This window comes from Chanodichthys erythropterus, chromosome 11 (genome assembly GCF_024489055.1).
Source record: "Chanodichthys erythropterus isolate Z2021 chromosome 11, ASM2448905v1, whole genome shotgun sequence".
Classification (NCBI taxonomy): domain Eukaryota; kingdom Metazoa; phylum Chordata; class Actinopteri; order Cypriniformes; family Xenocyprididae; genus Chanodichthys; species Chanodichthys erythropterus.
In genome coordinates this window covers 16247678-16262283 of record NC_090231.1, presented here as the reverse complement: position 1 = coordinate 16262283, position 14606 = coordinate 16247678, and the positions used below count along the sequence as shown (strand labels likewise).

Below are 14606 nucleotides of genomic sequence, written 5' to 3'. Positions count from 1 at the left end.
TGGAATGAAAATATGGAAGGGAATTGGAATAGTCTGTGCTATATTGAGAGACAAAATGCTCACATCCTCAATTGCTGTCAAAAATGGACTTGGACAAAATTTGAATTCCTATAAAAAGTCTTTGTTCGCTTTGGGAAACATCGCGATTGTTTACGCGTTTCCTGTCCCTGGCTCACAAAAAACCGTGGACGACATAAACAAAGTGTTTGAATGCATATGCTATCTAGACAATAGATGCGTGCCTGTTGCTTATGATGCATCTATAGTCTGACCATTACCATTGCCAAACAGAATGTAAACACAAAGGAAGTTCCATAATCAGCAACATCTTCTCTACTGTAGTTTTTCTTTATTGGTTTTGGCCTCACAAAAACTGTCAAGTACTTGTCTGGGTTATATTTCACAACAAGATTGAAATAAATACCAAACAAATGAAATGTATATATTTGCTGTATTTTTAGGACCATTGTTTTTCATGACAAACCTCATTACCATAATGCAAATTACTGTAACATGGAAAAAGTAATATAGTATTTTGTTAACTTTTTTTGTTGTTGCTGATGTAAATTTGCATTTACACTTAATTCAAATCATATTATTACTGTTATAAGGTCATTAGAATCATCAATATTTAGAATGATTTAAAAAAATAACTTGTGAGATGTCCACAGATTTTGGTAAATAAGAATTTAGGGGGAAAATGTGCTAAATTATCATGAAAATAACGAAGAGGTCAACCTCAGAGTATATTATGTAATATACTGTAGAAATATATATATATATATTATATTATGTTACAAGCTGTATTCTGTGATTGTACCTTGAAGCTGTCATAGGTGTAAAGGTGTCTGTGATTGGTCATTAATTTATTCTGTGCTAACTGTGATTGGTGGTTCTCTATTTCAGACCTGTCAAAGAACCGGCTCTGTGAGGTGCCAGAGGAGGTGTGTCAGTTTGTTTCTCTGGAGACGCTCAGCCTGTACCACAACTGTGTGCGATCGCTCACGCCCAGCCTGTGCCAGCTACAAGCCCTCACCTACCTCAACCTCAGGTACACACACACACCCCACCCCACCTCAGATAGAGGTTCAGTCTCAGGTACACCTACACCATCTCCAATGTGGAGCTTACCTGAACCAGAGCAAAACACTTCAAACATTCATCTCAGTATAAGACATATATATATTTTTTTTTTCAATTCAGCGTTGCCATCAAAATAGAAAGCAGTTTTTTTTTAAATTGCAATAATGTTTCACAATATTACTTTTTTTTTTTTTTTTACTGTATTTTTGATTAATAAAAAATGCAGCCTTGGTGAGCATAAGAGACTTACAAAAACATCAGGTCTCCCTGAGTGAAATTTTAAGCCTCTTTGTGGCTAAAGATATTGGAAGGATTGTATTCTGTCATTCAGTATTTTGTACTGGTGTTAGATTGCATTCATTTAATTCTCTCTCTCTCTCTCTCTCTCTCTCTCTCTGTCTGTGTGGTGTAGTCGTAACCAGCTGTCAAGTCTACCGCCGTCAGTATGTCAGCTCCCTCTCCTGCGGGTGCTCATCGTCAGCAACAACAAGTTATCGGTCCTACCGGCCTCTATACACACACTCACACACCTGCGACAACTGGTAAGTAGAACACACACACACAGGCTGATGTTTGTCTTAATTATATAAGTAAAGGCATCTCATAGACTGGTTGATATCAGTTGATTTGAAACAAAACATGATTTATGAACCTTTCAGGAACATGTCAGATGTTCTCACCAGTGGGTTTTCAACATGTTACACTATATTTGTAAGGATATTTTCCAAAATGTGTCATTTACTAGTATAGTTAAAGCTTGACAAAAGCAATTACACAAGTCTTGTTGTTAAAGGGTTAGTTCACCCAAAAATGAAAATTCTGTCATTAATTACTCACCCTCATGTCCATCCAAACCCGTAAGACTTTGGTTCATCTTCAGAACACAAGTAAAGATCTTTTTGATGAAATCTGAGAGCTTTCTGTCCCTTCAAAGACTGCTCGATTGCTTTATATGATGAACAGATTTAATTTAGGCTTTTATTTACATATAAACATTGATCAGTGAACATAAACCTGATTGACCCATCATGAGAACTAGCCTCTCACATGCTCAAACATGCTGCACAACACAGGAGATTGAACCTCATTGGTTTTCACACATGTAAACATACTTGAGCCTCTGTTTTTACAGCAACTGATGTGTGAGTGGATGAATGTTTATATGTGAATAAAAGTCTAAATTCAATCTGTTCATCACATAAATCGATCGTGTCTCTTCAGAAAATTTGGACTAAACCGCTCTATTCATATTAGGGTTGGGCGATGTCCCCTAAATTGGCAGTTGACGATGTTTACAGTAAAACATTGTGATGGACGAAGAGATCGTCGGGGGTGGGGGGTGTATTTTAATTTTTCGTTATTATATAATTATTATTCATTATTTTACTTTATTACTTTATTTATCCCTTTGACACGTACGATCACACCGGTGTGATTAGAACGTTCAGTGCAGTGCATCACGTGATCAATTGCCAAATTCAAATGTGCGCGTCCATCTTTAAACCAGAGATGGACGCGCGCAGCACTTTTCATATATCACAAATATGCAGTGTTTTCAACCACAATGTTTATTTTAGGTTTCGGATGTTTAAATACATATAAGATGTTGTGAATCCAACAGAACCTGCGGCACAAACTAACATGGCGACGCCCATAACGTGTATAGCTCAACTAACGCAATCATTATAAAGTTGTTTAAACAGCAAAACACATCCACTTTCACATATTTGACAATCGGAATATCAGATATTTCATGTTTTAGTTAACAAATTAGTGAATATTTTGAATAAAAAAGGAAAACAGAATCATCAGTCATACAGCGCTGCGGTGTGACATGACAAGCAATGACGCGTCACCATGGAAACAATAAAGTGATACGTTCTAAATAACCGTCGCCTTGAAAAACTCACGCTGGGTGGTCAGCCAGAATATTTTAAACTTACGTGCGAAAGGGTTATTTTATCTCATCTGGGCTTTCCAATATGTTGCACGTGAGGGGAAAAAAGGGGCGGAGCGGGGCGGGGGTGTGGCATCACGATGGTGTCTCTCCATCGTGATGTCGGTCAGCCATCACGGCACAACCCTCATTCATATGGATTCGTTTTACGATCTCTTTATGAAGTTTTTGAAGTTCCAGTTGTGTAGCTGTCAGTGGAGAGACAGAAAACTCCCAGATTTCATCAAAAAGATCTTCATTTGCGTTATTAAAATGAATGAAAGTATTTTCGTTTTCATTCAAGAATTTTCATTTTTGAGGGAACTAACCCTTTAATTGCAGTCTCTACATATGCGGCAGCTGTCTGTGGTGTGAAGGTTCTTAGTGCTGGGGCACTAGCAGTGTTTCCTATATATTAATTTGTTTGATCATAAATGTTTTTTTTTTGTTAAATTGAGATCTTCTGGTCAGTAAGATATTTTATTGTTTTTTAAATTGTCTCTTATGCTTATCAAAGCTGCATTTATTTGATCAAAAATGCAGTAAAAACAGTAATATTGTGAAATATTATCATTGTTTATCATATCAATATCATAATTTTTAAAATAACTGTTTTCTATTTTAATATATTTTAAAATGTAATTTATTCCTCTGATGGCAACGCTGAATTTTCAGCATCATTACTCCAGTCTTCAGTGTCACATGATCCTTTAGATATCATTCTAATGATGGCTGATTTACTGCTCAAGAACCTTTATTATAATTAGTGTTAAAAACAATTCTTTGAATTCTCTGAATATTAATTTTAAATAATAATTAAAAAATGAATAATAATTAAAAGTTTTAACTAGAAAACTTTTTTAACATTTTAATTGCCTTTAATCTCACTTTTATCAATTTGTGCACCTTTGCTAAAGTATTATTTAATCTTATTGCCCCACCAAGTATTAAACTGCAATGTACACACAATACTCTTTCTCTTTTTATAATTTCTTCCATTTCTTCATGTCTTTCTCTCTCTGTTTCTTCCTCTCACTGTGTTTCTTCATCAGGATGTGAGCTGTAATGAGCTACAGTCACTTCCTGTTGAGCTTGGCCAGTTAGAATGTTTAAGAGATTTAAATCTGAGAAGAAACCATCTTACAACTTTACCAGAAGGTCAGTATCCCAAACTTATAAACTCATGTTCTATAACTTCAGTTTACATTAGGAAATATTGCATAAAGCAATAGTGTATTACCTTGCAAGATTACAGAAATCAAGAATTGTTTGGAATTTCAAAACACAAAGAACAAGTGTGTTATGTGGATGTCAGGGGTAAAAGCTTTTATAACAAGCTTTCATCTCTGTTTCAGATTAATACAATGTACACAAAAATATTTGGACATTTTAAACTCTTAAAAGTATGGAATGTCATTTGAATGAGATAAATTTTCAACCAAGTGGCATTTGTTTTAAAGAAAGATCACAATTTCAAGCTAATTATTTTAAATGATAAAAACAACTGATTAATTTTAGAGTATTGTGACAGTTTCTGGTTATCAAACAAGTGAAGCATTTTCATAGTAAATGTGATGAACTCCACCTGTGATTACTCTAATAGGACACCTGTCTAAACTTAAGGATTAAGGAGACCTGACTTCATACAACCACTAAACATTGTTTTACTCCAAAAACTCCTCAAGCTTCGTTTACACTGCACCCGTGTGCGGTGCGTTATGGCAGCGACGTGGCTACCGGAGCTGATACACTTTTGATGGACGCCGCGTCCAAGACGCGCAGCTCAAATACAAAATAAAGTCAAAATAATCACCCTGTGTTAACTCCTGCTCATATTTCACATCACTATTCCAGGAACTGATGACAAGAGATTCGAAGTTGAAAAACTTGAAATTTCTTTGTTTTTCTTGTCCATAACAACAAATTTTAAATGGAATTTTAAGTGTATTAACTTCGTCTGTAGGCTACAGCAAAATAAAGTATGGCATAGCAATAAACACAATAAAACTGGACAAAATATAACAATTTAGCCATTAAAAACATGAAAAAAATCAACAAAAACAATGTTGGACAGGCAAATCTAGTGGTCTCGCAAATCCAGCCACTTCGCTTCTGAAATGCTTCTGGTGTGAGTTGACACCGCTCAGAAGACGGAACAAAACCTTGCCGGAGCCATAAAGCAACGCAGACGCGTGCAGTGTAAACAAGGCTTCAGAAGTGTGATGTTAGTTTTGAGTCGTGATGGATGTTTGTTCGCAGATGCCCTTTGACTTGTGTCCAAATATGTTTTGGAACCACTGTATTTATTAAATTGACTCTTCTCTCATCTCAGAGTTGTCAGAATTGCCCCTCGTCCGTTTGGATGTGTCGTGCAACCGCATATCCCACGTGCCTGTGTGCTACCGACATCTGCGGCACCTCCAAAGCATCATCCTTGACAACAACCCCCTCCAGATGCCCCCTGCCCAAATATGTTCCAAAGGAAAGTTTCACATCTTTAAATATCTGAACATGGAGGCCTGCAAAAGGACCCAGGACCAGTTTGAAAAAGCTCTGCGGCCCACCGCCTTCAACAGCTGGTGAGAGATCATCAAGGATGAAAGGTCTTAGGGTGTTGAAAAGCTTTAATCGCCTGTTTTAGTGAAAACTCTATTCATGCAACTGATAACGTGTGTGGTCTCTGCAGTCTGGATCAGGACCTGTTCCCGGGTCAGTATGGTGGCCTGGATTCTGGCTTTAACAGCGTGGACAGCGGCAGCAAAAGATGGTCAGGAAATGAGGTATAGAGGGAGCTGCGAATTTAAGCACTAATGCACCATTTGGACTGTGCTTGCTAAAGGCTTATCGAGAGTAATTTTATTGGATGATGCAAGCGGCTGTGTATGTGTGTGTGTTGTTTCACTCTAGTCTGCTGATGATTTCTCGGAACGGTCATTGCGATTGGCTGACATTTCCCGCGAACACACAAATTTTCAAGAGGAAGAGGAGAGAGATATGTTACTAGATACACCCAAAGGTAAGGTTAATGGAATCTTTAGATCAGTAGTTCTTAACCAAAGGGGCTGGGGTCCACTAGGGGCCTAAAGCATCCTTCCAAAGGGGGCCTCAAGATAACTTAAAGGGTTAGTTCACCCAAAAATGAAAATTCTGTCATTAATTACTCACCCTCATGTCGTTCCAAACCCGTAAGACCTTAGCTCATCTTCGGAACGCAAATTAAGATATTTTGATGAAATCCGAGAGCTTTCTGACCCCCTCCATAGACAGCGATTTAATTACCACTTTCAAGGTCCAGAACGGTAGTAAAGACATTGTTAAAATAGTCCATGTGACTACAGTGGTTCAACCTTAATTTTATGAAGAGACAAGAATACTTTTTGTGCGCAGAAACAAAACAAAAATAATGATTTTATTCTACAATTTCTTCTCTTCCCTGCCAGTCTTCTACACTGTTTATGTTGTAGATACAGTGCAGCGCTTCCGGGTTCTACATCAGAATGCCGGCTCAGTATTGGCCGACGCTGTACACGTGAGCAGCACGACGCATGTGTGTAATGCTGACGCAGGAGCTGGCCAATAATGACTCGGCGTTCTGACGTAGAACCCAGAAGCGCTGCACTGTCTATACAACGTAAACAACATGGGAGAATGACAGGGAAGGGATTAAATTATTGAATAAAGTTGTTATTTTTGCGTTTTACGTTGAAAAGTATTTTCATCACTTCATAGAGTTAAGGTTGAACCACTGTAGTCACATGGACTATTTTTCTGGGCCTTGAAAGTGAAGGTTAAATTGTTGTCTATGGAGGAATCGGATACCTCTCGGATTTCATCAAAAATATCTTAATTTGTGTTCCGAAGATGAACCAAGGTCTTACGGGTTTGGAACGACATGAGGGTGAGTCATTAATGAAAGAATTCATTTTTGGTTGAACTAACCCTATAAAGGATTTAAAATAAGATGACAAAAGCTTTAAAATAAAAGCTACTAAAAATATAAATATTTCTGATTTGAATGCACCCCCTCATACTGTTTTGTATTTAAAGAACCAGGATTCCTACAGTCTTTGAATACCTGGATGTATGTGGTGGTCTAATCTTAAAAGTGGGATTTCTAGACCTGTAAAAGTAATTTGAATTTAAAAACATTATAACCTCATGGGCATTTTTATACATTATCTGAATAAACATTTTTGTAGTTGTCAAGCTATAAAATATTTTGTCTAGCAGACATTTTAAAATATATGTATATTTAAATCCTTATTATTAATCCAGTAAATCACAAACAACTGGAAAAGTAATGGGCTTTCAAATATTGTTGTGGATAATGAGGGGCCTTGCAGTCAAAAAAAGCTGAGAATCGCTGCATTAGATCTTGGTTGTCTGTGGTTAAATGCTGCTATTACTCTTGGTCATCTTTGTAGTGAATGGAGAGCTGGAGCAAGTGGATTTCATAGACAACAGCGTAATGGAGGAAGAGGACAGGTGTCACCCTCCACTTACAGAGCCCCCTCAGGTCAGGAGGACTTACTTGCACTCTGTTCTTTTTTTCTTTTCTTTTTTTGCCCCAATTGGTGTGCTGATCCTATGATGTGCTGGCTGAAATTCCAATGGTGTTGGACGTTTAAGATCTGTACTGACAACTATTGGCAGCAAACAATATTTTGTTAGTAGTCTATTACTGATGTCAGACAGTAGCTACGTTTGCATGCAGCACTTAGCTCAATCAGAACAAAAACCACATCAGTCACAGCAATAAAGATTGTGTTGGTGTGAAAAACAAGGGTTATCTTCTTATCATTTTAAAGGATAAAAAGATTGTTGAGAGACTGGATGGAATGAAAAGTAAGAAGCAATGACTTATTCAAATCATTTTTTGAGGAAATGAAAGTTGCAGGAGTCTTTCAGTCTGACAGCAGCACTAATAGGTTCTTGTTGCTGTGGTTATGTTGAGACTCGTATACTCTTTTACATAAGTAGAACTACAGAGACATTTTAGATAACTTTTTTTTATTACTTTTTATTTATTTTAGGGCACATATTAACATTAAAGTGGGGTTGTATTTGAATAGATGATGATCTGTAAACATACAGTAGCTCTTGTAGAGATATGCAAGCATATTTAAAAGTAACTCTGATGAAGTGAGAAATATTCAGCTAGTCATGTGATCTCAACATGGCAGCCACTGTGCTGTCATTTCTTAAGGGTTAAAACTGTTTTACATGGGGAAAAATAACTTGGTGCACCTTTTAAGTTAACTAATCCTTCCTTTTGTAATCTTGACTACTAAGTTTGGGATCCGCAAGATTTTTAAAATGTTTTTGAAAGAAGTCTCTTATGCTCACTGAGGCTGCATTTATTTGATCAAAAATATAATAAAAACAGTAATATTTAAAATGACTGTTCTAATATGCTGATTTGGTTGTCAAGAAACATTTATTATTATCAATGTTGAAAACAATACTTTTTTCAGATTCCTTGATGAATAGAAAGTTCTATAGAACAGCATTTATTTGAAATAGAAATAAGATTATAAATGTCTTTACTGTCACTTCTGATCGGTGGAATGCATCCTTGCTGAATAAAAGTATTACTTAAAAATCTTTCTGAGGTCTTTCATAAGGTAAAATGATTAATGTTAATAAAATGTCAAATTTAAATGCTATCCCCTCTCTCCATGACAGGAAAAGAGTGATAGTACCAGCAGCACACCCTCCCATAGCCCTGAATCTACAGGCAGCAGGTACATGTGCAGATCTCCTCTACTGTTTGCAAATACAAAACACATACATTGCTCACAAAACCTGTTATTATTATTATTAAAATGGAAGGGTCTTCACATACAGAAGAGCCCTCAGAACTTTAAGAAATAGCTATTTGTTTGTGTTTGAGCCATGTAAAAATAATCCAGTTTGTGTAATTTGATGTAAACGCTTTCCGGCTTATCTGAGCAGCCTATTAGGTGACTGATATTGGAACTTTTAGACCTACAGACACAAGATACTGATCTGCACTCAAGTGTGGTATCGGGTTAGCTTACACGGTTTCTTGTTAGACACGTTTATTTTTCAGACATTTCAAATAGTTTTGGCTTGATCTGTATCAGATATTTTAACCATCTGTCAGGCAGATGGTATATTTTCATTCCAAGGAACAGAGTGAAATTTTTGTCTTGAATATTTTTTCGTCATAGATCTGCTCTCAGTGTTGGTTATGGAGAAACATCAGCCATGTAGACATACTGGATTCAAACTAGACAATGCAAAATAAACTGAGAGTGCGAGGAAGTCACAAAGAGTGCACAAATTTGAATGCATTTGAATACAGCTGGTAAGGATCAGTTCTCGTGCTGTGTAACGTGTGGATGGGCATGATAAATGAAGGAAAGGGAGACATTGTACTGTCTCATGGCGGCAGGCCGGAAAATTTCCAGTAGCTCTTCTTAGACTGTGGAATAAGTCCGCAACCAAAGGTGCTCCAAAACAGAGAAGATACAAAGGTGGAATAAAGAAGCTGATAAACAACCTGTTTCAGTGTGATTTGAAGGCCACAGTGACGTCCTTCAGTTGATTATAATACATGCTCAAATAGTTACTGTGAAACACAGAGTCTCTTAATTAAAGTGTGCTGGATCCCTCCTCTGCTTTGATTACGCAAGGTCAATCCGTGAGGGAGTGCTGGGAAAAGTCAACAGTGAACTTCCTCCCACAGTTTCAGTGTAACTGAGTATCTTACTGTCATAGTTGCTCCGTAAACTCGTCTGCTTTATTCAACATTATAACAGTAGCCATATTAAAGATAGTACAAATAGTACAAAGTAATAATAAAATATATAAAATAAAAAAAACATAGTTTTCCTGTGCGATATATTCGGTGTATGATCCGGTATTTCAGTGTCTTGGAACGGCTTGATTCACAGTAAATGCTACTCCACACAAACTCCAACTGTGCTGTGAGTTTGAGTCACTTGTAACATGCATTTGGGAATGTTATGTGTGCCAGCAGAGCCACTCATTTCACTACATTTCTAATGAGAAGTGTTTGTAAACCAGCAAAGGAGAAACTTTAAAGTCCCCCTGCTGTTTTTCGCCAAAATAAAACCTTGAAGTTTTAACATTTGAAAATGACAAAATTACAACATAGATATCAGTATTGTAAATTTACAATAAGTACTATAAAACTATTAGTGCTGCCAAATTGATTAATATAAATATATATATATGAGCAATCGGTCTTTGTCAGACACGTGATTTTGTTGTGTGTGACGTCACCGCGGCGCCATATTTGTGGTATCCCTGCTGACTGTGAGAATGAAAGAGATTACACGAGTTGAGATAACAAGCATATAACTCGCAAATATGAAAAAGCACAAGAACAAAGTTAAAATTTCATATCGCGATAAACTCACCAAAGATGCCAGGGACCGTTATTTGGAGAAATTTCCATCCATTCATAACATAGATCTGTACGAACTGACTGCAGTAAGTTGGAGTGCTACTGACCCCGCATTGCTACCTAAATCATCATACTTAAATATTGTTAACTGTCTTGTTTATGGCATAAACGCATAGTGAACAATTTAAAAACTATAAATCCCTCGAAGCTCACAGATATTTCACTAATGGGTGCAGGATTTATTTATGTTCTGAAGGAAGGACTGCGATAACAGTATAGTAACGATAATGATGATGATGTGTTAACTACCGTATATAACAAATACATGATTAAGGATGGTTTAGTGTTATCAGGAAGAATTTTGAACTAATACTACCCTTTTTTTTCATGCATTTTTTTTCTTTATTGCATTAAGTACATAAACCAATGTATAACACTATAAACATTGTTCCAATAAACAAGGCATCATCAGAGATGTATGTAGAATTTAATAGTGTATTTTATTATAGTACATTCTGATATAGTATACCTTTTAGAGCCAAAATAATTTGTAAATTATTGTCCTCCATCTACCTGTGTTGTCTGGGTCAATGACATTATGAGTCTTTTTTTTTGTCCAAAAGCCTTAATAATAATAAAAACAAAGATATGTCATGCAAGTTAAATATCTGATTTATAGATTGTGTATATTATTAATTATCCTATTAATACTATAAGTGCATATAACATAAATCTACAAATCACCCTGAAAAATTTTATTATACATGCTTTATTGTTCATGCAAGACTGGATAAAGCATCAGCACATTTTTACACTACAATTCTACAAAAGATTCAAACATGCGCAGAGGCACAAAAAAAAAAAAAAAAATTGTAATAACGCCATAAAGGTTCCCAGGTTTGGCAGACCCGTATAGTACATTAACATCATCTCCAAAACAAACATCAGACATCCTGTACATATCAAGTCGGTTTACTTCTGCACATGCAGATCACCATCTCCTCCAGCCTCCTGCATCTTCTCAGTGTGAAGATGATCACTCTCTCCAGCCTGATGGACCATAGTGTTAGCTGACTGACTTGGGTAAAGTTGGTTTTATATTCGCACATCCGTATTCAATAGCCTTGTTAATCACACTACACTGGACATTCAGTGGACATTCACAAGTAAATATGTCATTAAACAATACTTGCCTATTTTGATCGACTGTGAAAAATGTTATAAGTTGACAATCGTTGGTTGTCAATATCATGTCGCTGCTTAAAATTCGCAAACATTAATTTATTGCATATTTATTGGAAAGTCTCAATTTATCAGAAGTCTGAATGTGCAAATATAAAACCAACTTTACCCAAGTAGCTGACTGGATTGTTTTTCCTTACGTCTGTGTGTGCATCTCAATCAGCTCTGAGCTCTTGAATCAGTATATTGTGTATACAAATTTTGTGACTGAGACCGTCCTGATCAGTGCCCTAACTAATGAACTAGGGAGCTGATTGAGACACAGCCTGTGTTTAATGCTGATGTGGCCTTAATGTAGGGAGGGATGGTGTCCAGTTGGGGTCAGTCTCCATAATCTTTAAGCAGGCTGATCTGCAATGAAATGAAAAGGTCCACAGACCACAGCTGTAAAAAGTAGTCAGAAAATAAGAATCAGTATATGGATACAGAGCAAAAATGTCGTACCATAAATATAAAAATTCTTTATCAAAATTAAGAAAAATGTAGACATATTCAAGTAAAGGGATTCAGTTTAAATTGACTTGTTTCATAGCACATACAATCCAAAACAATGCGTTGCTATAACGTTTTCTACTTTAGAAAACAGAAACCTCTAACTTACCTTTGTGAAATGTAGAAAGCAAACATACATGAATGGAGATATCTTGACGAAAGTGATGTCTCACCGCGGCAACCCATGCGATCCAGCGCCTGTTATTGCCTCTACATACTCTCCGTACAGCCTTTTTTCAAGTAGGAAACCGACTAAATCTAATCTCGTAGTAAAGTTTTTGACATTTTCTATCGTGGGACATATTATTGCAGCTTTTCACACAACAAAAGTGTGCCATTTTTACAATGAAAAGTAGCCAAAGAAGAAACAACTCTGCACTGATACAGAGATTGTTTGGATACCTCAGAAATGGCGGCGACACCCATAATGCACTTCGGTTTTCACGAGTGTGACGTCACCTGACAAAGACCGATATCACACGAGTAGCACGCTGTGATTCGTCCGTAGGCACGAGGCCGCAAGCAAACACAGCGTGCTGATATACAGCCATATCGCACGGCTACGAGTGTGATATTGCGTTTAAGAGTTCGACGGCACGAGTGTGTAAATAAATAAGAACAACAACATTTATTTATTTATTTATGTCCCGTCTAGTTGTAGCCAATATGCTATATAAGGATGTAACGTTTATTATTATAAAATTTAATATAGCACAATTCGACTTGCTCTGGAACAAATAATAGATCAATAAGACCAAAGACTGCCCGTTCTATGTACTCAAATTGAATTATGTCTCGTGTTTAACCACTATAAGAGCCAGCGGCAAATCCCCGAGGCACTGGCCGAGATGAAGCTGTTTTCGGCGGTTACAGAAGCACTGAACGGCCGCTGACGCACTCGAGATCGCATCTCCGAAAACGTCAAAACAAATTGTAAAATAGGCGCTGTTATTAAATATGAGTCACATATTTCAGGTCTAAACAACTACATTCTCACCTAAAAAACTATTAAAACTACAGTTCGTGGTACAAGAAGTAGTATTTGTAAAAATTACGGTTGATTTGATCGGCCGCCATGACGGTCACTTCAAGCGGAGTGATACAAACGGTGAAAAGGCAGTAGGAGTGCTGTTATCACTGAAATATTGCATGGCTATCAGCCAATCAGATTCGAGAACCAGACAGAACTGTTGTGTATATATATATATATATATATATAACTTTTGTTAGATGCGATTAATCGCAATTAATCAATTTGACAGCACTAATAATTATTATTTTTTAGTTTTAGTTTTAATTCTTTTATCAAATAATAATCATAATAATAATCATCAAAATCATAATTATTTTATAATTTTGAAATGTGGCCTATGAACTCAAGTGAAGAGGTTTTTTTTATTCTTATCACTTCTTGGTTACTGAAAGAGGTTAAAGTTCTTGTAATGTTTGTACCCAAGTGTATCTCCCCCCAAATTTTTCCTCAAATTGTTCAGCCTTAAAAAGATAACCATCTCTAAAAAAGTCTTCAGAGAAAAAAAGTAATTTGAGTTTTTTTTTTTATTTCTGTGCAAATGCACTCCCCTACGAAATCACCCAAAAATCTTTACAAATAGAGCTATTCAAGTATTCTATTATTAAAAAAAAAAAAGTCAGGCAATATATGTTGCAGAAAAACAAAATATCACAATGTCAGTTTTTTTTCCCCCAATATCTATGTTCTTCCCACTGTTCTTTGAGATTAGAGACCTAATTAGTGCTGTGTGCTAAAGGCTGGAATACATTACATGACTTTTGCGCAGATTTGCCATCTGGAGATATCAACACTAGTTGCTGAAAATCAGAGCCAGTCTAAAGATTTTGGGCAGTCTGAGTTGACTGATTTCACAGAAAAAATGGCAATAATGGCAGTGTGCAAATTTTTTTTATTTTTTGTTTATTAGCTTCAGACTATGATTCCAGAGGATATCAAACATCTAATATTTTGAGTCGATTTTAGAACACACATTGTTTTCATCTGTTTTCATATTGTTTCTGCATGAGTTTGTTGTGTTTGGAACTAAATAAAAGTCTGATAGTGTGAGATTCTCTTTCGTTTAATGTTTGATGCCCAGTTTTTCTCTTTAACAAAGTCAGCAAGTTTATGATGTGTTTTTAAATCTGCTCCGTAGTTGTGTTAAGTATTGCAGCCTTATGGCAAACATCACTCTTACTATTGCTCATATTTTGGATTAGGGATTTGAGCAAACTCCTGACCATAAGTGATACCTCATATCATGCGGTTTGTTGTGGAAAGGTGTGTTATTAAGTTTCTAAGCAGACGTATGATTTTCACCTGGTGGGTGATTATATTGGCCAAAAAAATCCCTTAGACTTAATTGCCATATTTAGGGACCAGAAGATGATAGACTCTTTTGACTTGAGCCAGCAAATAATCACACAGAACACCCTAAAAACTGC

At 36.3% G+C, this 14606-nt stretch overlaps 1 protein-coding gene across 2 annotated transcripts in view; it reads left to right on the top strand.

The window, feature by feature from the left end:
• lrch4 (leucine-rich repeats and calponin homology (CH) domain containing 4) overlaps window positions 1–14606 on the top strand; it is a 52416-nt gene that overhangs the window by 23218 nt on the left and 14592 nt on the right. For both annotated transcript variants that reach the window (XM_067401868.1, XM_067401867.1), the window contains exons 2-9: window positions 907–1051; window positions 1496–1625; window positions 4072–4177; window positions 5352–5598; window positions 5706–5799; window positions 5927–6035; window positions 7444–7535; window positions 8705–8763. In XM_067401868.1, the coding sequence (XP_067257969.1) occupies window positions 907–1051; window positions 1496–1625; window positions 4072–4177; window positions 5352–5598; window positions 5706–5799; window positions 5927–6035; window positions 7444–7535; window positions 8705–8763 (982 nt within the window). The remainder of the gene's footprint in view (window positions 1–906; window positions 1052–1495; window positions 1626–4071; window positions 4178–5351; window positions 5599–5705; window positions 5800–5926; window positions 6036–7443; window positions 7536–8704; window positions 8764–14606) is intronic.